This window comes from Sphaeramia orbicularis, chromosome 15, assembly GCF_902148855.1.
Source record: "Sphaeramia orbicularis chromosome 15, fSphaOr1.1, whole genome shotgun sequence".
Lineage (NCBI taxonomy): Eukaryota > Metazoa > Chordata > Actinopteri > Kurtiformes > Apogonidae > Sphaeramia > Sphaeramia orbicularis.
In genome coordinates, this window is record NC_043971.1 from 6401655 (window position 1) to 6426513 (window position 24859).

At 35.5% G+C, this 24859-nt stretch overlaps 2 protein-coding genes and 1 long non-coding RNA gene across 3 annotated transcripts in view; 1 reads left to right on the forward strand and 2 right to left on the reverse strand.

Moving 5' to 3' along the window:
- Positions 1 to 5886: 5886 nt before the first annotated feature.
- LOC115434084 (protein FAM45A-like) lies at positions 5887 to 14032 on the forward strand. Its single transcript, XM_030155763.1, has 8 exons — positions 5887 to 5948; positions 6255 to 6333; positions 6432 to 6580; positions 9412 to 9523; positions 9602 to 9702; positions 9863 to 9970; positions 12530 to 12624; positions 13940 to 14032. The coding sequence occupies exons 3-8, from the start codon at positions 6433 to 6435 to the stop codon at positions 14030 to 14032; spliced, it is 657 nt and encodes a 218-aa protein (XP_030011623.1). The 5' UTR covers positions 5887 to 5948; positions 6255 to 6333; position 6432.
- A 2328-nt stretch (positions 14033 to 16360) lies between these two features.
- Positions 16361 to 21912, reverse strand: LOC115434136 (sideroflexin-4-like). The gene is made up of 6 exons (XM_030155881.1): positions 21865 to 21912; positions 21721 to 21783; positions 20831 to 20899; positions 20380 to 20586; positions 18117 to 18202; positions 16361 to 16551 (listed from the first exon to the last, which is right to left on the reverse strand). The coding sequence occupies exons 3-6, from the start codon at positions 20888 to 20890 to the stop codon at positions 16395 to 16397; spliced, it is 510 nt and encodes a 169-aa protein (XP_030011741.1). The 5' UTR covers positions 20891 to 20899; positions 21721 to 21783; positions 21865 to 21912; the 3' UTR covers positions 16361 to 16394.
- A 283-nt stretch (positions 21913 to 22195) lies between these two features.
- Positions 22196 to 24859, reverse strand: part of LOC115434140 (uncharacterized) — a 10563-nt gene continuing 7899 nt past the window's right edge. Inside the window, exons 2-5 of the long non-coding RNA XR_003937481.1 lie at positions 23420 to 23422; positions 22435 to 22491; positions 22346 to 22366; positions 22196 to 22230 (exon numbers count right to left, since the gene is read on the reverse strand). This is a non-coding gene — a long non-coding RNA (uncharacterized LOC115434140). The remainder of the gene's footprint in view (positions 22231 to 22345; positions 22367 to 22434; positions 22492 to 23419; positions 23423 to 24859) is intronic.

Genomic DNA, 24859 nt, shown 5'->3' on the forward strand with positions numbered 1-24859 from the left:
GTTATGTTTTTGCCAGGGTTTGTTTGTTTGTTTGTCTGTCTGTTTGTTTGTTTGTTTGTTTGTCTGTCCGTTAGTGTGCAACATAACTCAAAAAGTTATGGACAGATTTGGATGAAATTTTCAGGGTTTGTTGGAAATGGGATAAGGAAGAAATGATTAAATTTTGGTGGTGATCGGGGGTGGGTGGGGGCCCACAGGGGGGGCCACTGATCAGCCTTGGAGGAGGTCTGCACTCTCCGAGTGCTTCTAGTTTTGGTATTAAACTTGGTGACCAAGATAAAGTTTGGGCGCAGATTGTGAGGAGATCAAATTTTTCAAAATCAAATTAGCAAAAAAAAAAATGACCTGATTGAGAAAAACAGATGTCATTTTGGATTTAGCGGTGCAAATGGTCCTAATGCAGTTGAAAAAACTTAGACAACTTGCAAAAAAACATTTTTTGTAACCCAGTGTAATCAGCGGTTACTTAAGGATAGGACTTTAACTTTGAAATAAAAGCAATATTTACTCAATATAACTGGCTAAAGGTAGTTTTAGTAAAAACAAAAAAAAAATAGTAATAACCAGGAACTTATGGAATATATTTTGCCATCTAAACATTTTGAGCATACATTTAATTTGCTAGTTAATATACATGACTTTTAAGTAAGGTACAGCAAGTTTATTTGTATTGTACATTTCAGCACCAAGGCAATTCAAGATGCTTCACGCTGGACATTGAAATACAACGACAAGGGAAAAAGAAACACATTTAAAACATTATAAAAGAAACATCTAAAAGGTGATTAAAAACAGCAAGTAAGAAAACAACACATAACCCCCCAAAATATAAAAATGCACACATATTAAAGTAAGAGTTGCAGTGCAGAGTTTTGAAGGAGAATATAAAATTTAAAAAGTATAAAGCCTTTTAGTCAAAGGTAGCAGTGAACAGGTGAGACTTTAACCTTGACTTAAAAGAACTCTCAGCAGACCCGATATTTTCTGGTAGTTTGTTCCAGATATACAAAGCATAGAAACTGAGCACTGATTCTCCATGTTTAGTTCTGACTTTTGGAACACAGAGCAGACCTGCACCAGGCGACGATGGTTCATACTGGACTAGAGGGTCTCTGATGTATTTTGGGCCTAAACCATTCAGTGCTTTATATGCTAGCAAGAGTACTTTAAATCTACTGAATATGGGGTGTCGCTCATTTACTATATTTTGTCAAATATTGTTTTCTTTTTCTTCTTTTTGTTCCTTTTCCTATATGAGGCATTTATGTAATATAGAAATATGGTGATCCTATGTGTATGAGCATGATACTGTAATTAAGACATTTTTAACTGGAATTATTTGTGCATCACCTTAACTCTTATATTTAACCAATTATAACAAAACATTTAATAGCATCTCCATCTTTGACAAAAAATAACCAGAAACTCTTTTATACCGTTAAACAGAAAATCTGAAGTACTTTCACTTTACTTTTTCTTCATCATACTTTTATTCAACTACATTTTGCACACAAATATTTACCTCCCTGTTAAAAAGAATCCAAAATGAGTAATTAACATTACGCTGTGAACGCTATGAACACTCTTGACTTGTAGTTAAATATTTTTCACAGTGTGTTAGAGCATTTTTCACTGATGGAAATAATCTGAACCCTCTTACCTCCACTGTGGCTCATGAAGGCAGCATTTGGATTTATTTAGAGGTGCCTTCCAAACATAGGGTCAAGACACAAAAATGGATCGTGGACCTGCTTACATTGGGTGGAATAGAGTAATGTTATTCAACAGTCTTCTGATATACTGTACAGTGGCATTTAAGGTCATGTTAGGTGAAACATAAATAATATTATTATTTGGGGAAGGCAGGTGATATTGCAAGGAAAAAGCTCTGAATTCTGGATTTTCTTGATTAAACTTCTTTATGAGCAACAAAAAAATCCTATTCTAGAAGTTTATAGTCATAGAAAGAATGTAGAGAACTGTTTTACAAATTTACATGAAAACATTTAGATTTTTTCCCTGTTTTCAGTGGTTTGTTTTCTGGCTCTAATACATTTAATATTATATCATATTATATCATATTTTCATAAGTTGAGGTCCAGGGAGATACAAAATTTCACTTTTGGGTCTTAGTTTGAAAAACGTTTAACTCTAGATCCACATCTATTCAACTACATTTTGCGCACGAATATTTACCTCTGTGTTAAAAAGAGTCCGAAAGCATTATATGCATAAAACACTGACAAGAACGATGACTAATATTTTCATTAAGCTTTGGTATGAACATTTATGACTTGTAGTTATTTAGTATAATATTTTCACAGTGTTAGAGCATTTTTCACACATGGAAATAATCTGAACCCTTTTACCTCCACTGTGGCTCATGAAGGCAGCATTTGGATTTATTTAGAGGTGCCTTCCAAACATAGGGTCAAGACACAAAAATGGATCGTGGACCTGTTTATATTGGGTGGAATAGAGTAATGTTATTCAACAACCTTCTGATATACCATACAGTGGCATTTAAGGTCATGTTAGGTGAAACAAAAATAATAAATAATATTATAATTAGGGGTAGACAGGTGATATTTCAAGGAAAAAGCTCTGAATTTCCTTAATTAAACTTCTTGATGAGCAACAAAACAATTAATGTTCTAGAAGTTTATTGTCATAGAAAGAAAGTAGAAAACTGTTTTACAAATTTACATGAAAGCATTTAGATTTTTTTCCCTCTTTTAAGTGGCTTGTTTTCTGGCTCTAACATTTTTTATATTTTATCATATTATATCATATTTTCATAAGGTGAGGTTTAACTTTTGGGTCTTAGTTTGAGAAAACGTTTAACTCCACATTATGAACACCATGTATTACGCCAAAATTTCAAGAACCGTGAACGCACCCTCGTAGCCGATTGGTTGTCTCTTGTGGCTCCGCCCATTTATCCCGGAAGAAGGAAGACATTCTTTTCTCCCGTAGAGAGGGAAGTCTGTTGACAGCAGAGCTCACACCCAGTCCAGTGATAATTTGAATCACATTTACAGTTTATTAAAGCCCTCCAGCATCGCGTTCGACGGTTTGGACCCGGTAGCAGCTCGTTAAGGTACCGGACGGTTGAGTTTACAGTCACGGAGGAGCCGTTTCTGCGTGTTTACAGCTGTTAACTTGTGTTGTGAACTCTTCCAGGTATGGAATATGGCAGCAACTGAACCGCAGCTTATGTTAAGCGTCGGATTAATTGGTAAGTGTGCTTTTTTTCACATGTCATTTCTCAGTTTTTGGTGGCTTTTTTTTCTGATAAAGTGACGCCTCTGGTTCTGGAGGTGTAGGAGAATCACATGACACCAGTGTGATCCAGAAAGTGTCCCATCAGCAGGACTCCGCATCCCCAGTTCATCCGTAATACCTTTATATCAGCCTGGGTTTAAAGGCTTTACACCTACATCACTGTTTAGATACTTACTTTTAATGGAAAAGGAGGTATTCAGACCTTTTACTGAAGTAAGGCAAGGCAAGGCAGGTTTATTTATATAGCACATTTCATGTACAAGACAATTCAAAGTGCTTGACACAGAACATTAAAAGCATTACAGCATGGAAGCAATAAAAAGTATAGGCATGAGAAAAACAAACAACAACAAAAAAAATCAGTAACATTTTCAGTAACAGTGAAAATACTCACTACACAACAATAATATCAGCAAAATGTACTCAATTGACAGTAAAAGTAATCCTTGTGCTGTAACTTGGTTGTCAGTGTATTATAATTTTACTGTGCAGTTTAACTTTATGTTTCCTTTTACTGCTGCATAGGTTTAAGGTTAAGCTCATTTAACCATCTGTAATCTTTCAGTCAGAGCTGCAGGGTTTGGTTTAAAAAAAAAAAAAAAAAAAAAAAAGTATATTGTGACCATTTTGGACAATAATATACTTATAGTTTCCATTACTTGAATGCCAAACAATTTTTGCATTAAACTTTATTATTTGTTTTTTGCTTTGGTGAAATGGATACACCAAAAGATGCACCACTGAAAAATTGACTGGAATTTTGTCACACATTATAGGTTAGCATAGTGTCAGTTTGAATCTTTTTTATAATTTTCTCTGTTGCCTTGGAAAAAAGGAGGAGGAAACAACAAAAAAGCAACAAAGAAAATAACCTCACTATCTTCAGTATTTCTATTACTCAAACACAATAGCTTACTTGTCAACAAACATAAACCAGGGCTTTAAACCTAAGTTTTGTGGTTATAGGAATAGTTAAATTTTTATTTTGAGGAATTGACTATTTTTAGTTTAGTTTATATTTAGTTAATGTTGTTCTGGTGCTGTGACTTTAGTCTTACTTTACAGCTGAAAAATGTCAGATGAAACAATGCATGAAATATTAATTACAACCAAAACATTAGTGATTAACAGCCACATATTGTGCAAAGCTATTTTATTCATATTCAGCATAAACCATTAGCACCAGAGGAAGTGAAAATTAAGCTGTTTTTCCCGCAGGTGTCTTTCAGTTTAAGTTAATTTTAATTTCAGTTTCATGGTTCATTGTAGGTAATTTATTTAGTTTTAGTGTTTTTTGAGAACTTTTTTTGGAAAACTAGTGTTTTTAATACAGTTGAAAATCTATCTATCTATCTATCTATCTATCTATCTATCTATCTATCTATCTATCTATCTATCTATCTATCTATCTACCTACCTACCTACCTACCTACCTACCTACCTACCTACCTACCTACCTACCTACCTACCTACCTACCTGTCATGTACATGGAGCAAAAAATATAAACGCACCATGTGACACTTTAACTTTTTAATAGCAATAGTTGTTGCACAATATATTAAATCGCACACAGTTTATTCTGTTGATCGCTGTGGTACAGATCACGGTCCGTTTGAATATGATAGTGGCGTCTGGCATTCAGGGACATTCATGTGGACACGATGGGGGCCGCTTGAAAGAAGTCACAGCTCCGTATCTCATGTGTCCACCATTGGCTTCCCGTAGAGCAACACATCGAGTTGACAATATTGTCAACTGTGGCCCGTGGAATGTTATTCCACTCCTCTTTGAGATCCACACAGAGGATATAATCCAGAACCATTCCCGCATGACAAGCAACATCTGTGGCATGATGACATCTGAGGAAATGTGACATTTTGAGGTGTCCTTTTATTGTCCCCAGTGTAAGGAGGGTCTGAATACTGTTAACACTGTTTGAGCAGCGTCTGGACATGCTACAGCTGTGTTGTGGGTGGAATCACTAGACCACAGAGCAAGTGCACACTACCAGAGATGGACACAAAGTTTGTTTATAAGTTAAGAGAATTAACCGTGTTTTACAATTATAAGCCATTGGAGCTCATTTTGGGCCACGTGTCTCGAGTTACACAAATACTGCACATGGTGGGTTTATATTTTTGTTCAGTATATGTATTTATTTATTTATTTTGCACAACAACAAATCAAACATTAGGACAAGCAAAGAAACAAATTGTGCAGGTGAGATCAGAAAACCGCATGGGGCTTATAAAATTAATCTCACCTCATTATAGTATTAGCTTAAAGAGAGACAATAGGAATAAAACAATAATATACAAAGTACAATAAAAATATAAACAAAGAATTAAAGAAAAAGACTGTGTAAGTGTGTGTAAGGATATGTACCTCATACTTCTACTGAAGACCAGTATTTGGGTAAAACTATGCGGTTTGATTTACTTGCTGTTTTCCTTTTGTGTGACCAGAGAAAGATGTGAATGGAGACACTCTGTGGGTGTGGTGTTATCCATCAGTGGATTCACAGCTCAGGCAGGTTCTGCTCAGTAAATGCTGTCTGACACAGGACGGCCGGGATTTCCACACCTTTGTGTTCGGTCAGTTCTGTCGCACCTGGTACTACATCACCACAGTCGAGGTACAGGAACCGACAGCTCTCAGTAAGGTACAGTGTGTTCATTTGTAGACATTTATGAGGCAAACTAGAACCACTTGATGTTATTCATCTGCTATTGTGGATGAAGGTTTGCTCATGTGTGTCTGTTGTTCAGGTTTTTTCTGTTGTTAGGTTAAAGGTTTTATTGTGAGTTTTTACTTAATGTTGTGTTTTGTATAGACTGTTAAATCTCTTGAGGTAAATATGTGACACTGGGCTTTGGAGGCAAAATTGAATTGACTTTAAATTAAACCTGACTGTTTTTCTGTGTATTATGTGTACTGACGTCTGTTTCTTTGTTTTTCTTCCTTCAAGGTGACTCATTTTCAATCGTTGTTACAGCGAAAGACTTTAATCCTGAGAAGTATGCCGCTCTTAGCAGAATACTCTGCAGGTACAGGGTGCTGCTTTAATAACCAGTCATGTACAAACACATCGCTCTCAGCACAACAGAACAGAACAGATTCATCTTATTTATTTCTTTGTATTCAGGATGTACGTCAAACACGGCAGTCCGGTAAAAATGATGGAGGCTTACATCACCGTCCTCACCAAAGGCATCTGCCAGAGCGACGAGAACGGATCATTTCTAATCAAAGACTACGACGTTCGGAAGGCGTATTTGGCCGGTTCAGTCAAAGGTAAAGTCTGGTTTCACTTTGACTTTTATGTAGAGGGGTTGAAAGTGACCTAATCTCAATGTCCACTCTAGGCATTAATTTATGAACCCAACTAGTGAGTGAAGTCAAATACCAGAACACACTAAGGACCAAAACCACCAGTGAATCAACACTATGTATCCACAGACTGTATCACTCACTGAATAAAGTATAAAGCTCATTGTTTACACACATCTGTATTATGGTATCATCATGTTTTCTTCTTCAAGCTAAGATTCATATACACTAATTTTGTCACTCAAAATAACATTGTGATTTATAATCTTCACGTGCTGCATCAGGTGATAGTATACAGCAAGGGTGTCAAACATGCGGCCCAGGGGCCAAATGGAGCCCGCCAAAGGGTCCAATCTGGCCCATGGGATGGTTTTGCAAAGTCAAAAATTCCAGTCTTGAATTGAATTAAGGAAAAAAAAGTAGCTTGAATTAAGGAAAAAATGTTGAATTAAGCAAAAAAAAAAAAATCTTCAATTAAGTAAAAAAAAAAAAAATCTTGAATCAAGCCAAAGAAAATCTTGAATTAAGCAAAAAGATCTTAAATTTAGCAAAAAAATCTTCAATTAAGCAAAAAAAATCTTGAATTAAGCAAAAAATCTTGAATTAACAACTTCAAATTTTTTTCTTTGTTTTAGTGCAAAAAAATAACATAAAATCATAAAAATATTAACATTTACAAACTATCCTGTAACAATAAAATGTGAATAACCTGAACAAATATCAACAACCTGAAATGTCTAAAGAAAATTAAGCACAATTTTAACTATTTTCTGCCTGTTACTAAGTATTTAGTGTCTTTTTAGATCTGATCCATAATGCGCATGTAGAAATGATAAGTTTAGGCAGAATATTGTTAAAATTGCACTTATTTTTCTTAAGAAATTTCAGTTTTTTCAGGTTATTCACATCTTTTTTGTTTGGATAGTTTATAAAAGGAAGTATTTTCATAATTTAATGTTTTTTGTTTTTTTTTTACTTTACCCTAAAACAAAGACAAAAATTTGGAGTTGTCATTATTTATGTTATTCTGTTACTGTTTTACTGGTCCGGCCCACTGGAGATCAAATCGGGCTGAATGTGGCCCCTGAACTAAAATGAGTTTGAGACCCCTGGTTTACAGTGTAAACTATCAGCTGATGTAATGTAAACTTTACATTATAGCTCAGTTTTTAGACTGAAAACAGTCACAGTAAAACCACAAATCACCTCTGTTTTCTGTTCAGTTTGTGTTGTCAGTAACAGAACTAAACAACTGTTTGGAATTGAACAAACAAGGTCAGAACTGTCACAGTTTAGTCTGAACCGAGGATCAACAAACAGCAATTTAGCAAAGATAATAACATCCCATAATAACTTTATACCTTCATAAACCGAAATAATCAAACTCAACCGTGTAGAAGAAACTCTGACATTTCAGTATTAAACCCATTCTTTTCATTCAGTCTGTCCAGTGGAGAAAACAACAGTGTTTCAGCTTTTATCACTGACACACTTTTTTTTTTTCTCATCCCATCTGGTCACTCTCGGATATTTTGTTTAAAGGCCCATGGTGTTAATTTTTCTCATCATGGGAGACTGGCAGAGTGACTCACGGCTCTCTCTAGTGGTCACATAAATCCACCAGCCCATCAATGTAAATAAATTCAGTTCATAACTCTATAATCCAATACATTGGCATCTTTGGCGAAACTTGACAGCACTATATTCAAACACAAATGATGATGTTAGGTATTTTTTTTAATATTTGGAAGTAGAAATACTACATGTAGACCATGTAATCACAACCACCAAAATAAATCAGATAGATAGATAGATAGATAGATAGATAGAAACACTTCTAAACACTTGTAGTTGATGAACTTTATTTATCCCAGACTGTGAAATTACTGTAGCAGCAGCATGACACATTAAAAATGTGAACACAAGAGCAAACACTATACATAATACATTACAAGTATAAAAAAGATCTGGGTAAAGAACCTGGATAATAAGTAATGTGCCAAAATAAAACTGTCAGGTGCACAACAAACTGTAATTTGTAATAGTGTTTTTCCCAGTAACTGTAATAGATCGCAGTTACTTTTATTTTTCCCAATCCAGTCCAACTTTATTTATAAAGCACTTTAAAACCACCACAGTGGACCAAAGTGCTGTACAGAAAAATAAAAACACAATGCAAATGAATAAAAGCACTAAACACATTAAAATCAAATAAAAATAAATAAATAAAACAAGTTAAAATATAAAATAGGAACAAAATGTCAATGTTTGTGATTTAATTATCATTATAATTCCATTACATGTAGCCTTTAAATCTCCAGAACATCAAACTAAACATGATGGGTCCAGTTTGTTGCTGTTGTTCATGAACACCGTCTTGGAAACAGGCAAAGCAAGTTTATTTATATAGCACATTTCAGCAACAAGGCCATTCAAGGTGCTTCACGCAGGACATTGAAATGCAACGACAAGGGAAAAAGAAACACATTTAAAACATTATAAAAGAAACATGTAAAAGGTGATTAAAAACAGCAAGTAAGGAAAACAACACATAAAACCCAAAATATAAAAACACACACATATTAAAGTAAGAGTTGCAGTGCAGAGTTTTGAAGGAGAATATAACATTTAAAAAGTCAAAAGCCTTTTAGTCAAAGGCAGCAGTGAACAGGTGAGTCTTTAACCTAGACTTAAAAGAACTCAGAGTCTCAGCAGACCTGATATTTTCAGGGAGCTGGGTTTACTTCAGATGTAGAAGTGGGTCCTTTAGGTCCATGTTTTCTGCTCTGTCTCAGACGTGGTGTCTCAGTTCGGTATGGAGACCATCATCCTCTACACCGCCCTCATGCTGAAGAAGAGGATCGTGGTCCATCACCCTCGTATCGAAGCGCTGCTGGAGTTTACAAGGTTTAACAAGACACTGATGATTTAGGTCTTTTATAATCTGGTGCCGGAGGTTCTTTCATCTTCCTCTGTGGTTTTTAGAGTTCTTCCGGCTCTGACGTGGCACAGGAAGGACTGGTCCATCCTGCATCCATATGTGCACCTGACTGAAACTGAACTGGAGGATTTAAGCAGATGCCCTGGTGAGGACGTCTCCTGTTTATTTGTCTAATTAACAGGAAACCTATGTGTCGACTCTCCTCCTTATGCTGGGTGATTAGACGCCATCTGCACCGCCATCGCTCTCATCTTGCGGCGTGGGAGTGAATTATTTATCTCCCAATATGTTCCTGTTCTCCGCAGGGTACGTAGCAGGATTCGTCGACCCGGAGGTGAGCAACAGATCGGATCTGTTTGATGTGTACGTCAACCTTCCAGACAGCGTCATCACCGTGTCCCAGAGCGCCAAAGGTACAGGATGTTCAGACAAACACTGGGTTTCTAAGGCCCAGTTTACACCACAACGCTCTTGGGTGAAAACAACAAAATATTTTATCACATGAACCTTTCATTGAAGGTGCTAAAAAGGGAAAGCACCATCCACAGTGGAAATCTGAAAAGCGCTCCACTCTCGCGTCACCATCTGAAGCAGTGTTTATTAACCTTTGTTGAGCAAATGCCCCTTTATGTTATCATGACCCTCCAACATTGCATAGGTTGTGCCCCCCTCGTGACCGGGGGTGGGGGGTGGGGTACCACAACATGCCTTATTGTGGAGGACTGGGGCGGGGGGCTGTGGTGATTCACCATTGCCATAATATGCAGATATTGATACTTATACAGACTATATATTTATAGGAATATTTAGTTCACATTAAACCAAGAAGAAAATTGAGTTATTATTTATAGGTTATTATGTCATTATTTTACTTGAATTATTTTACCCCGAACTAGAACTAGTTCAACATCCTTGACTATTAACATCTTCAGTGTAAATTTTTTTGTGGGGGTGGGGGTGAGGGGGATGAGGCATGGTGATTTGCCATTGACATAGCATGCAGATATTAATATTATACAGACTAACTGCCCCATTTCAGTCTCAGCATTTTTCAGGTTTCTCGCCCCCAGATGGTGTCCCAGTGCCCCCCTTGAGAAACACTGGTCGAAAGGGTTGAAAACGCAAAACTGCATTTTCTCGTCGTGTACAGTTTACATCATAGGCACACGCCAGTACAGGAAAAGGCAAGGCAAGGCAGCTTTATTTCTATAGCACATTTCATGTACAAGACAATTCAAAGTGCTTTACATAAAACATTAAAAGCATTACAGCAGAAGGCATGAGAAAAACAAACAAAAATCAGATAAATAGGTAAAACAGATAAACAGATAAAAGAGACAAGCAGATTAAACAGATAAAACTTTAGCTTAAAGGGAATCGTGCAGATCTGAACTGATGAATAAAAACTCTATTCAAATGCAGCTGTCAACAGGTGGGTCTTTAACCTGGATTTAAATAAACTGAGTGTTTCAGCTGATCTGAGGTTTTCTGGAAGTTTGTTCCAGACATGTGGAGCATAGAAGCTGAACGCAGCTTCTCCATGTCTGCTTCTGACTCTGGGAACTGAGACAACTGAAAACAACATGTTGCATTATTTCCCTGTGATGGACCTTCAAGTTGCCCTTGCCCAGGAGTCGGCAACCTTCACAACTTAAAGAGCCATTTTTGTCTCGGGAAAAAAAGGAAGAAATCTGTCTGGAGCCATGAAAAAAATATTTAAACCCATCCACATTTTACCATGAGGCGACTGCTCTGCTGTAGTGTATTTGTGATTAGTTTGCTATTTAACTTTGTATTTCCATTACAATAATGCAACATCTGGTGTATTTATGAAATTATACAACTACAAGAAAGAAAACAAGCGAGATTTGTACCATTTTTTTAATGATGGACACTATTTCCAAAATATAATTACGTTGTGTAATGGAGAAAAAGCACAACTTTCATGTATAGTGGCTTACCTACAAACTACAAACAAATACAAATAGAACATCTTGTATTGAATTTGGCAAGAAAGTAATCCATTTTGGTTTTTATGCTGTAAAAAAATTATTTTATTTCGTGTAATTTTGCAGATGGACAAAGTTAGAAAAGATTCAGGCCTACAACAATGTTAAAAAGTAATGACTCATTCAGTTCATTTCAAAATGTTCCTTGTGTTTTTGACCAGAGGAGCCACAGAGAGATGCTAAAGAGCCATATGTGGCCCCAGAGCCACAGGTGCCTACCCCTGCCCTAGCTGCTTTAATATACATCCAAGAGTCATTTCAGAAATTGTCATGAATCTTTACAGAGTAGTGTTCTGTTTCCTGTTTGTGATTGTATTTCACACTAGGAGAGAACAGGAAGAGGAGTAGACAGGTTCCACGCAGGCACTTCGTCTTAGTGGTGGTGATGCCACCTGGTGTGCATACTACATCAATAAGTACTGTCGCGGAAAAAATTATTAGACCACCCCTTGTTTTCTTTAATTTCTTGTTCATTTTAATGCCTGGTACAACTAAAGGTCCATTTGTTTGGACAAATATAATGATAACAAAAATAGCTCATAGTAGTTTAATTTCAGAGCTGATATCTATCCATTTTCCATGTTTCTTGATAATAACCAAAATCACTTCAGTTCTTACATCAATATCTATGGCATTGTACTGGAAAAAAGGTGCTTTTAGGCATTCCATGTTTATTTTCTGTCTGTTTTAGTCACATGACACACACAGGAGTTAGTACTTGACTGCATAACTGTTGTTTTTGATGACTTTTGATGGTCTAATAATTTTTTCCGCAAATGCAGGAAACTTAACACACTTTGCGTGTCCTTCTGTATGCACATTTCCCTCTCAAAACGCACGTCTAAACGCAGAATTAAAAGTGAGAACACAGCGCCGCTCTTTGGTTTGGGTTCAGATCGTTACCGTGTTAATGTAGCCTAAGTATGGCTGTTCCTCAGACGTATGTTCACTCTGCCGCTGCAGAGGCCATGGCCATGGGGAAGCTGCACAAAGACATCGGCCATCTCATCGTCCAGTCGGCTGAGGACACTGACCGCTCCGACAGTCAGGTCATTAAGGTGAGAACGCCCACACAGAGCTGTGTACACGACCGTAAACACACTGCATGTCATAACAGTTTAGTTATAACCACATGGAGGTGTTATGTGGGTTTTAATTTCTCGCAGATTTAGAGAATTTTATGTGATGTTACAACAATGAGAGCAGTGATGATACTTTACAACATGGATGTTCGAACGTATTCCTTTCAGGTTCCACATTCAGACCAAAGTGATCTGAAGTGGGTTAGACCGGTGAAATAATAACCGATAAAGAATGACGACTCCATATGTTCTCTTTGTTTAGTGCAAAAATAACATTAAACTAGAAGCACTCGGAGAGCGCAGACCTCTGCCAAGGCTGATCAGTGGCCCCCCCGGTGGGCCCCCCCACCCCGATCACCACCAAAATTTAATCATTTCTCCTTATCCCATTTCCAACAAACCCTGAAAATTTCATCCAAATCTGTCCATAACTTTTGAGTTATGTTGCACACTAACGGACAGACAAACAAACAGACAAACAAACAGACAAACAAACAACGACAACAAACAAACCCTGGCAAAAACATAACCTCCTTGGCGGAGGTAATTACGAAAATATTTACATTTTAAAAACTATCCAAAAAAGATGTGAATAAACTGAAAAAACTGAAATTTCTTAATAAAAATAAGTGCAATTTTAACAGTATAATGCCTCAATTTATCCTTTATACATGTGCGTTATGGATCGGATCCACAAAGGCACAAAACATTTCAGTTACGGGCAGAATATTGTTAAAATTGCACTTACCTTTCTTTAGGACATTTCAGGTTGTTCATATCAATCAGTCAAATTTAATCAACTTTTATTTAATATAGTGCCAAATCATAACAAAAAATATCTCATGACACTTCACATATCGAGCTGGTCGAAACCAGACTCATATTTGTTCAGGTTATTCACATTTCATTGTTAAAGGACAGTAAATGGTATATAGTAAAGGTATAGTAATAATATGATATAGTAATAGTAAAGGAATGTAAATATTTTCATAATTTAATGTTATATTTTTGCACTTAAAGAGAAAAAATTGTCATTATTTATAGGCATAATGTCATATTTATTTCACATTAAACCAAGAAGAAGATTTTGAGTCGTTATTTATGGGTTATTCTATTATTTTTACTTGAATTATTTTACCCCTGAGCTAAAACCAGTTCCACATCCTCGACTGTTAATATCTTCAGTGTATTTTTTTTTTTTTTTTTTTGGGGGGGGTGGGGGTCTAAACCAAACCAAATCACCCTGTTCGTTGCTCTGAGTGTGAAGGCTGTGCTTTATTATAATTAACAGGACATTTCAGTGAAGACCAAAGAGATTCTGTCCAACCTGGTCTCCTTGGCCAATGAGTGCGACGACTCCAAACTCACGCTGGACGCCCTTTAAAGCAGCATCATTTCCCTCCTGCCACGGAGAACTTCCTGTTCCATTTGGCGGCTGCCGAGCAAGCTCTTACGGATATGAGCCGGTCTGCGTGTGCGGTTCTACCGACAGACTGTGTTCATCTGGTTCGTAGAACGCCGTCACAGCGCGGGGATTTTAGAGAGGTTTTAGCCGTTCACTGCGCCGATAATTTACAGTTTGACTCAGAGTTTTGTACTAATATCACAATGTTTTATGTTGTCAGATTAATATTGGCTCTTACTGACAAAAAAAAAAATTACAGTTAATGTGTTTTATAAATCTAATAAATATAGATTTAGTGGAAAAAGAAGCGACACAGTCCATGGGTGTGCACTGCCCAGCGTCGGTATGGCATTAAAGTGGGCTCATATGACACTGTGAAACATGTGGAAACAGTTTATAATATTAAGACGACAGAGACTGCGTTGTTCGTGGTTATTAGATCACAGCTCCAGGAGACGTTGCACAACATGTGGTTTATTATCATTTTTGTAACAATGACACATTTTTGTATTTTACTAATGATCTGCACACGACTTGAATCCAGGCCGTCGGTGTTGTGATGTGGACATTTTATTTACACGTTTGAGTAGAAGAGCTTCCTCATCAGATGCTTCCGTTCATCCGATGAGTTTTTCTGCTTCACGTGTTCAACGTCCAGGTTCTGTCTTTTTTTAATTGCGCATCGTTAACGCCAACATTTGAGCTTTTAAATACGTTCTCATCCACGTTGCCAAACAGACTGGTTCTGTGCTCAGTATGAGACATGATCCTTATAGCATTTATGTGCATTCAGCTCAGTGATTTTGTGTTTAAATGACATTAAAATGTGTGTCAACTTGTATATTTTCTGCATAATTAATCGAATTATTAACCCATAAAAACCCAAACATCCACTGGTGACCAAAACCATCTACTGACCTAAACCTGTTTAATACCTGTTGATCCCACTAATCCTATCAATACATGTAAATAATTGGTATAAATATTACAGTTTGTCATCTTTTCGTGGTCATCACATATGACCCATTTGGATGTTCAGAGGCTCCGTAGTTACTGTGGAAACACCGTCATCTTCTACAACATTGATTCACCGGTAAAACCCATGGAATTGGATCAGTGACAGTGGATGGAGACACATCAGTTATTGATATATTTGCTGAAAAAGTCACTTTTTTCAGTTTTCTCTGTTGCTGATAGAATAACCCTCAACTTTAATCTGATCTTTTATGAACATTATACACAATCAGTAAATTAAATATAGGAAAATACATGATCTTCACAAAAAAGCAAAATACAGGAGAAAATATTATATTAATTGGTGATAAATCACTTAAAAAAAAAAGGTTAAATATAGAGAAATATTTTGCACTGGACAAAAATGAAAATCTTACTCAGTTTATTTTTCTCATTTCTAGTCCAAATATGTCATCACACTTAAAATAAGACATAATCACCTAAAGAGGAACTTTTCAGTGAGATATAAGAACTGATTTTTAGACAATAGATCTGGAAAAACTTATTTCAAGAAATCTTACCAAGATAATTTTCACTTGTTCCAATTGCAGATTTTTTTTTTGCTTAATTCAAGCAAAAACAACAAACAAACAAAAAAAAACAAACAGATTTTCCAGATCTATTGTCTAAAAATCAGTTCTTATATCTCACTGAAAAGTTACTCTTTAGGTGATTATGTCTTATTTTAAGTGTGATGCGATATTTGGACTAGAAATGAGAAAAATACACTTGGTCAGATTTAGGTTTTTGCAGTGTGGGATCTGCCACAGAAGTACTGCTGGGTCTTTATGGGTTAATCGAGGTAAATAATAAAATTATGCATGAGGTGGAGCTCTGCATGAGTCGACATTAATACAAACCTCATGAAAATGTATTGGAGCCTTGATTCAAGGCCACGTTAATGCATCTACTTTTGTGTTTTTTTGTTAACACAGTAAAATACCATGCAGAAAATACAACTGCGAGCACATTTGAATGTCATTTAAACTGCTGTTGCATAAATGGCATTCCATAACACAGTGCAATATAGAAATGCTGAAAACTAAATGTATTTTCATGAATTGATGTAATATTTCTTATCTATAAAAACACCCCAATAAATGACTTTACTATCAGAAACCGTGTGTTGTTTTTAATGGTTTTTAAATAAAATTTTACACGTTAAACTGGGAGGAAAAAGCTGCACGAAACTGGAGTCGAAGTACGTTTTTGTTTTCGTTATAGTCCTCGGTGGTAGAGTAAGTGTCCGTCCACGGCCGCCGCCTGAAGCTCCGCCTCCAACTCCTCCTTCTTATCTGTTAAAAACAAAGTGGGCGTCAGCATCATGTCATCGTAAGCGAACAGAGAAAAGTCTCGTGGTTCTCACCGCTGCCAGTTGTGGAAACAGACTGAAGGACACGGGGATCATCAGACTCAGGATCAACGTGACGCTCACAGGACGGACGGAGGCGGCCAAAATGACGTTCCTCTGCACGAACCGGAGTCTGAAAACCAAACAGCAGCTCTGACTTTATCCCCTTTCAGTCAGCGGATATTTATTATTCTTCAGTTGTCATGTTTTGCTTTTTTTTTTTTTTTTTTTTTTTTAATGAAAAACTGAAAAAAAACAGAAAATGTCAAGATGTTTTAAGGAAGAATCTATAAACCAAACCAATGGAAAATAAGTTCTGCTCATGATTTCAGGATGAATTTAATTCATTCCATGGCCGTGCTCCTATTGTGATCTCATTTTACGAATCAATTTTAATTTTTATTCATTTTTTTTAGCACATTTAAAACCGGACACGACCGCCCCAAAGAGCTGTACATAATCATGAAACAGAATATAAGTAAAAGACAATAAATAGAATAAAAGTATACTGACACACGGTTCATGCATTAAAATATTAAAACAATAAAAAATAAAACACTAAAGACAATAATTTAAAACTAAATAACAGTAAAATGTCCAGCCGGGGCAAAAAAGTGAGTTTTAAGCAGCGATATGAAACTCAACAGAAGTAGCAGCTTAAAAATCTAAATCTGACCAAGTGTATTTTTCTCATTTCTAGTCCAAATATCTCATCACACTTAAAATAAGACATAATCACCTAAAGAGTAACTTTTCAGTGAGATATAAGAACTGATTTTCAGACAATAGATCTGGAAAATCTTATTTCAAGAAATCTTACCAAGATAATTTTCACTTGTTCCATTGGCAGATTTTTTGGCTTGAATAAAGCAAAAAAAAAAAAAAAATCTTCAGTTAAGCAAAAAAAAAATCTGCTAATGCAACAAGTGAAAATTATCTTGGTAAGATTTCTTGAAATAAGCTTTTTAAGATCTGTTGTCTAAAATTGATTCACCAGTAAAACCCATGGAGTTAGATCAATGACAGCGGACACTTCAGTTATTGATATATTTGCTGAAAAAGTCACTTTCTTCAGTTTTCTCTGTTGCTGATAGAATAACCCTCAACTTTAATCTTTTATGAACATCTACATGATCAGTAAATTAAATATAGGAAAATACATGATTTTCACAAAAAAAAAAAAAAAAAAACACGGGAAAATATCAGATTAATTGGTGATAAATCACTTAAGAAAAGTTAAATATAGAGAAATATTCATTTGCACTGGACAAAAATCAAAGTCTTATAAAGTGTATTTTTTCTCATTTCTAGTCTAAATATCTCATCACTCTTAAAATAAGGCATAATCACCTAAAGAGTAACTTTTCAGTGAGATATAAGAACTGATTTTTAGACAATAGATCTGGAAAATCTTATTTTAAGAAATCTTACCAAGATAATTTTCACTTGCTTCATTTGCAGATTTTTTTTTTTCCTTAATTCAAGAATTTTTTGCTTAATTCAAGCAAAAAAAAAATTAAAAAAAATCTGAATTTCCAGATCTATTGTCTAAAAATCAGTTCTTATATCTCACTGAAAAGTTCCTCTTTAGGTGATTATGCCTTATTTTAAGTGTGATGAGATATTTGGACTAGAAATGAGAAAAATACACTTGGTCAGGTTTAGATTTTTGCAGTGTACTGTATAATAAAGACTCACCTGTGCAGGAATAAAACCAGCAGGTTGGGAACAGCAGCAGCCGTACCCATCAGAGCTGCTCTGGATACGGCCGTTTCCCTCACAGCCTGAACAAACACAATATGTGTTTAATATCTGTTCAGTAACACCAGCCACTGATGGGTCAGTGTTTGGACAGGTTTCAAAAACCAGTGTAGTTTGACAAACAGCAGTGGTTGGAGACGCTTGTTTTTATGTTCAGTTCATGATAGATTTAGCTGAAAATGTCACTTTTTCTTCAGCTTTCTTTGTTTTGGGATAATAACCTTTGAATTATTCAGTTTTTTAAGAGCATCTACAAGGGGGTGTCAAAAAGTTTGTGGAAAAAAACAGTGCAAGTTATGATGTTTATGTTTCAACATATGCTCCATTAAGGTCAGTACACTTCTGCAAGCGTTGATACCAGCCTTTAACCCAGTGGTTCCAACCTTTTATGGCTCCTGACCCCATTTTAACATCACAAATTTCTGACGACCCCAGACATTCAAAACAGACATTTTCTTTTGGAGATGTCTTAGCGGGGCCAGGCGAAATCTTCCATTCTCTGTTCGGTCCAGTTTTCTGACTGCAACTGTGTCACATGATCAGATCAATCAACATATGCCCTCTCAGATATTATATCCTGGATTTTATTTGAACTGGATTTTATAGGAAAAGTGTGTGGTGTTTTAATTATAATAAAATATATATTGAATCATTAAAAAAACAATTTTTATTAGTAATTATTATGTTCATTCATTCATTTCTGAACCCTGCTTTTATCCTCACTAGGGTCACGGGGGTCGCTTGGAGCCTATCCCAGCTACATCTGGGCTAGGACGGGGTTCACCCTGGACATTTCACCAGTTCATCACAGGGCTGAACATATAGAGACAAACAATCACTCTCACATTCACACCTATGGGCAATTTAGGTTAACTAATTAACCTATCAGTGCATGCCTTGGATGGTGGGAGGAGCCAGAGTACCCGGAGAGAACCCACACAGACACGGGGAGAACATGCAAACTCCACACAGAAAGGTCCCCCCCCCCCCCCCAATTTTTTTTTTTTTTTTTTTATCAATTATTACAAATTTCAGGCGACCTCACGGTTTAAAAAATACAGCTTAAAGTCCATCTGTGTAAAACTGTGATTTCAATTCAATTCAAAGAACTTTCTTTTTCCGTTTTTTTTTTTTTTTTTTTTTTTCCAGGAACTTCATTTGTGAAGAGCGACCAGTGCATATTTAAACAATAAATAAGTATAGATGAATACAAATGTTAAAAAGTTAAAAATACAAACACAAATGTTAAAAATCAAAAGACACACACACACCTACAAGCATACACCAACCAGTTCATATCAGTTGTTAGTAATCTGATGGATGAAGGTAACAAACTAGTCATGGTTCTCTTGGTTTTAAAAGTATGAGATCTAAATCTCAGACCTGAGATTTAAATCATGCCAAAGCTGTGTTCTTTTTCCACAAGTGTTTTAAAGCCCCTTGGTACATGATCAATACATTATATATAGGAAAATACATATGATAATGTTAAAATAAAGGTTAATAAATAAAGACAAACTTATTTTTATTGTCAGAGTCTTTAACCCTTTCATGCACAGTGGTCACTCCAGTGGACAGCTGTTCAAGGGGTTCTCTTGAATATTCATGGATTTTGTTGTTGTAGTTCCATATCAGCCAACACAGTGGACACTTATACATCATCCCATACACTGACATTCATACCATTACTGTAACTGTGCTGTTCTAGATACACCTGATCTGCACTAACATGTTTGAGTGTAAAAAAAAATTGCTAATTGTTATTAGACTATAATAGTGGGGTTTTTTTAAACAAAAAGTTTTTTTTGTTTTTTCTGCATATTAGCTCCATGCAGGTATGCTGAAATCTGAGAAAACATCAGATTAGCAGCATTTTAATTTCATAGTTTTTGCACTGTATATCAGTAAATACATGTTTATTTGCTTCTAAAATTAAACACATGGTGTCCAGCTGAGCGGACATTTTTGTAACTCCATGAAAAATATGTTCTTAAAAATCAATCAAATTGTTTATTTTTATGCCTGAGAGGAATAAAAAAAATCTTGATTAAGGTTCTTGTAATTCATGCATGAAAGGGTTAAAAGGTTAATGTGACTTTTCAATCTAATTCCGTTAAAGTCATATTTAAGACTTTTTCCTGGTTTTAAACACCTGTACAAACCCTGAGTCTTGCTCCTTTTTTTTTTTTTTTTTTTTTACCTTTTCTCCTGCTGCTTTAGAAAAGCCCACAGAGTTTCCGTTGGAATCAAACACCTGGATTCCGTTGTCTGGTTCCTGACTTCTGACGGTCATCACATTGAAAAAGGCCAGAACAGCTGCCAGTGGGATGGGTAATATGGACCTGCAGAACGTCTGCACTGGGACGCTTTTCACATGAAGGCGGTTAATAATAATCTGAGGTAGAGCCTGAAACACAAAGACACGGAAAAAATAAATGATCCGGCTAATGATGTCATTTTGTCTTCTGTTCATGTAATTATACTTTTCTTTTTTTCTTTTGTTCACACAAGGTTTAGACAAGCAGGTAACATGTAAAAACTATACTTTGTCTGAACAAAAGAAAAAAAACAAAAGTATAATTAATAAAAGGTCTGGTAAAAAATTTAAAGAATTTTAGGAAATGTCCCGAGCAGATCCAGGAGGTACAAACCCCAGCACATGTCGTGTAAGATATTGTTCCAGCGATCAACAGGAGCTGGTTTAGACTCATCCTCTTCTTCTGGGGATGACGAAACAGAGATAAAATATAGCATTAATGAACAGAAGGGGAGAAAAGGGGTGGAGATGCACCGATTTATTGGCCAATATCAGCATCTGCATATAAATGTGTATGTTTTAATGTGTTATTCAAAGATAATGTCATGAACGACTAAAAGGACTCCAAAACAGGAACTACTTTTACATTTGTAATGAAGATTCTTTGTTAAAGAGGCTATATTTAAAAAGTTAAAAAAAAAAAAAAGTGCCTTAAGTTTAAAATTATTTAGGAATATTGAATTGAGATGGTAGATATGGTTTTGTTGTTAATTTTTTTTTCTGTTCATGGTGTGAATGTTCGATTCTGTACACATTTAATTTAATGTACGCAGTGTATCAGGTGAAAAGGATAGGCAAAAAAAAAATAAAATAAGCTTTTGCTTCTAGCCTATTCCTTTTTTGGTTTTTATGTTTATTACGATTATTATACTAGGTGAAATGATTGGAGTAAAAACCAAAATTAATTAATTCAGTCATTCATTCCTGTAGTATTTCTATTTAGAAATGTTTTAGAAATCCTTCAAATTATCATCGCAGTATTTAGAATAAAGAGTTGTGAAGTTCTGCCAAAGATGCCAATGTATGAATGTATTTACATTGACGGGATTAATTTTCTGTCTTTGATGTGCCATATTTTTCAATAAAATAAAAAAAAAAAAAAAGGATTATAAGACGGTGTTAATTTGAGCGACTATTAAAATAAGATGTTCTTGATTCCTTAGTTTCGACTCCACATCTGAACACTGAATATTTCAGTTTGTGTTAATGTGTCTTATTTCTTACCTGTTCTGATGAAGAGTTTCTGTTTGCGTAGTTGAACCCAGTGTTGTAGCTCTGCAGCAAAAACTACAAGAATGCATTTTTTTAAGTAAATTAATGTCCACATCACGTTACAAATGTGTAGATGATGTTTTAGAGCTTCATTACCTGATAAAACAGAGCTGGTTTGACACTGTTAAATGGCAAAAAACTGGCATAAACTGAGGACACAAAGATCTACCTTCATTTCCTTCCGACAAAAACACAATATCATGTTTCACTGTGTGTATGGTAGTATTTTCACCATCAGACGTACCAAAGGAGCAGATATGGGCCAAAAAACTACAAAGAACATGACAGAACACAACAGTCTCAGCATCTGTTTGGACCACGGTAAGTCAACCATTTATTTTCAATATAAACACTTTGATTTGTCACTAAAGTGTTTTTTGTACAATATTATATTTGTGATATTTACCAGGAGGGCGGAAAAGTAATGGAAGAACTAGCACCAGAATCAGCATGGACCGACACCTGAAAACAGCAGAACTTCAGATTCAGTAAATGCATCACTCATAAAAAGATCAAACATATCCACTGGAGACAGAACCCACTCAGTTTTCATCCTATGACACGTTTAAAGACTCACCAGAGAAAGATTCAGTGCATCCTGTAGAAGGAAACAGAAGGAATAAGTACATCATCAGGTCTGGGTCTGGTTCATCATCAGAATCTCACCTGTTCACTTTGTTTGTCTTCACTTTTAAGTCGAGCGCGAGCTTTCAGTATTTCATCCTGTAACAGAGACTATAGTTAAACACAGCAGCGGAATAAGAAGTAAAACTGTACTTTAACTAGTGAAATAATACAGTATAGAAGTTATTGGAAAGACTATGTATTCAACCTTGTAATTCTTTTTTTCTTTTTTTTTTACTTGCACATACAGTATGAAATAAAACAAATACATGTAAATATCTCTTGATAGAGAGAAGGGTACGAAAATGTGCAGGTGAGGTCAGAAACCCAGAAGGCTTATTTATAGAATGACCTCACCTTGATTTAACTGTACTTTAAACAAAGTAAAAGAATGTCATTTGCATACCTTCCATGAAGTAGGGGGATAAATAAAAATGATATAAAAGTAAAAGAAATGATGGTTATATATCTATAAATATCATTTCTTTCAATAAAGAGTAAAAGAAATGAATAACTAGAAGCACTCGAGAGCGCAGACCTCCGCCAAGGCTGATCAGTAGCCCCCCCCCCCCCCCCCCCCCGTGGGCCCCCCCCGATCACCACCAAAATTAATCATTTCTTCCTTATCCCATTTCCAACAAACCCTGAAAAATTTCATCCAAATCTGTCCATAACTTTTTGAGTTATGTTGTACACTAACGGACAGACAAACAAACAAACAAACAAACAGACAAACAAACCCTGGCAAAAAACATAACCTCCTTGGCGGAGGTAATATGGCCATGCAATAATACTAGTTGTAATAGAAACACTAAATACGTAATAAATAATAGATGGATGGGAAGAAGTGAGATTCCAAAGGGAAAAGAACCCTAATACAGCTAAATGAAGTTCAAATACCATACCAAGAAGGGAAATGAAAACAAAATCTACTTCTACTCATCTACATTTATTTCTCTGTTCATTTTATCATAAAACATCATTCTTTATAATATGATACATTAGATGTGCTGTCAGATCAGATCACATCCTACATCAGCCCCACAGAGGGGAAATCAGTAGTTTATAACAGTATAAGAAATAGCAGGATTAAAATTAAAAGAAATTAAAAAGATCAAAAAGTCTGTAAATAAAGTCAAAAATAAAATAGTAAAAGCAAAAAATAGAAAGTAGCCCTCAGTAACTGCAGTAATAATTAAAAAACAACAACAAAAACCCTTATTGATAATATTAATGCCAAAAGTGCATGTCTCTTAAGAAATTTAAAAATACATATAAAAAGTGGAAAACTACTTGAGTACTTTGGTTTTTTTTTGTTTTTTTTTTAAACATTCTTTTTATTGAACATTTACAAAATTATACCGTCCAGCGCAGTGCATACAGGTTGTATGAAATGTAAAGCAGATCTAAAATATGTCCACAGTGATGATCTCAAAAGTCCGTATTAAATCTATTTCCGGTAGTTACAGTCTGAGTTCCCAGATATTCCAACACTTTTCCAAACTTTCCATGTAAAGACGTCCTTCTGATCGTTAATATAAAATCTTAGTCTTTCCAGAGAAATATAGTCTGATATCAAAGACTTCCACAGATGGATTGAAGGAGGTTCTTCTCCAACCCATTTGGTCAGAACAGCCTTCCAGCCCAACATAAACAAAAACTGAACAGTATCCTTATGTGTTCCCGATGACTCAGGGATACTTGAGTACTTTTAATTAGGATACTTTATTGTACTTGATCTATGAGTGCAGCTAAAGCTGGGTGATACAGTCAGAAAAAATACATCTGGAATAACATAACTAATTTAGAGAAGAGAAACACCAAAAACATGAGGATTTTAGAGAAAATAATGCAGTGATTTAGATTAAACTACAACAGTTTGGCCTATCAGTATTATTAGAGCTCTAACGAAAACAATTAAACAAACAAAAATGTCTAAACCCACATCATTTTCATTATTAGTAACATGTTTGTATATTTCAGTAACTGGCTTTGTCCATTTAAGTTACTTATGTCAAATCTGTTCTATGCAGTTTTAGTTTATTTATTTATTTCTGTGTTCCAGGGTGTCTTCTTCATTAGTTAAACCACAGGTGTCAAACATGTGGCCTGGGGACCAAATCCGGCCCACCAAGGGTCCAGTCCGGCCCTTGGGATGAATTTGTGAAATGCAAAAATTACACTAAGATATTAACGATCCTTTTAGTTCAGGTTCAACATTCAGACCAATTCAATCTCCAGTGGGTCAGACCAGTCAAATATAATCATAATAACATAAAAATAATGACAACCCCAAATTTTCTCCTTGTAAATGTAAATATTTTCATCCATTTACACTAAAACAAAGTATCATTTTGCAAAAAATGTGAACAACCTGAAATGTCTTAACAGAAGTAAGTACAATTTTATCACGATTCTGTCTGTTACTAAATGTATTTGTGTGTTTGTAGATCCACTGTGATCTGTA

Coding starts and splice junctions, on each gene's coding strand:
- LOC115434084 (XM_030155763.1), top strand. CDS start 6,433: ATGTACGTCAAACACGGCAGTCCGGTAAAAATGATGGAGGCTTACATC. Junction 6,581..9,411: donor TTTGGCCGGTTCAGTCAAAG/GTAAAGTCTGGT, acceptor GCTCTGTCTCAG/ACGTGGTGTCTCAGTTCGGT. Junction 9,703..9,862: donor GGATTTAAGCAGATGCCCTG/GTGAGGACGTCT, acceptor TGTTCTCCGCAG/GGTACGTAGCAGGATTCGTC.
- LOC115434136 (XM_030155881.1), bottom strand. CDS start 20,890: ATGAGTCTAAACCAGCTCCTGTTGATCGCTGGAACAATATCTTACACG. Junction 20,587..20,830: donor CTTACACGACATGTGCTGGG/GTTTGTACCTCC, acceptor TTTGTGTTTCAG/GCTCTACCTCAGATTATTAT. Junction 16,552..18,116: donor CTGGTTTTATTCCTGCACAG/GTGAGTCTTTAT, acceptor TTTGGTTTTCAG/ACTCCGGTTCGTGCAGAGGA.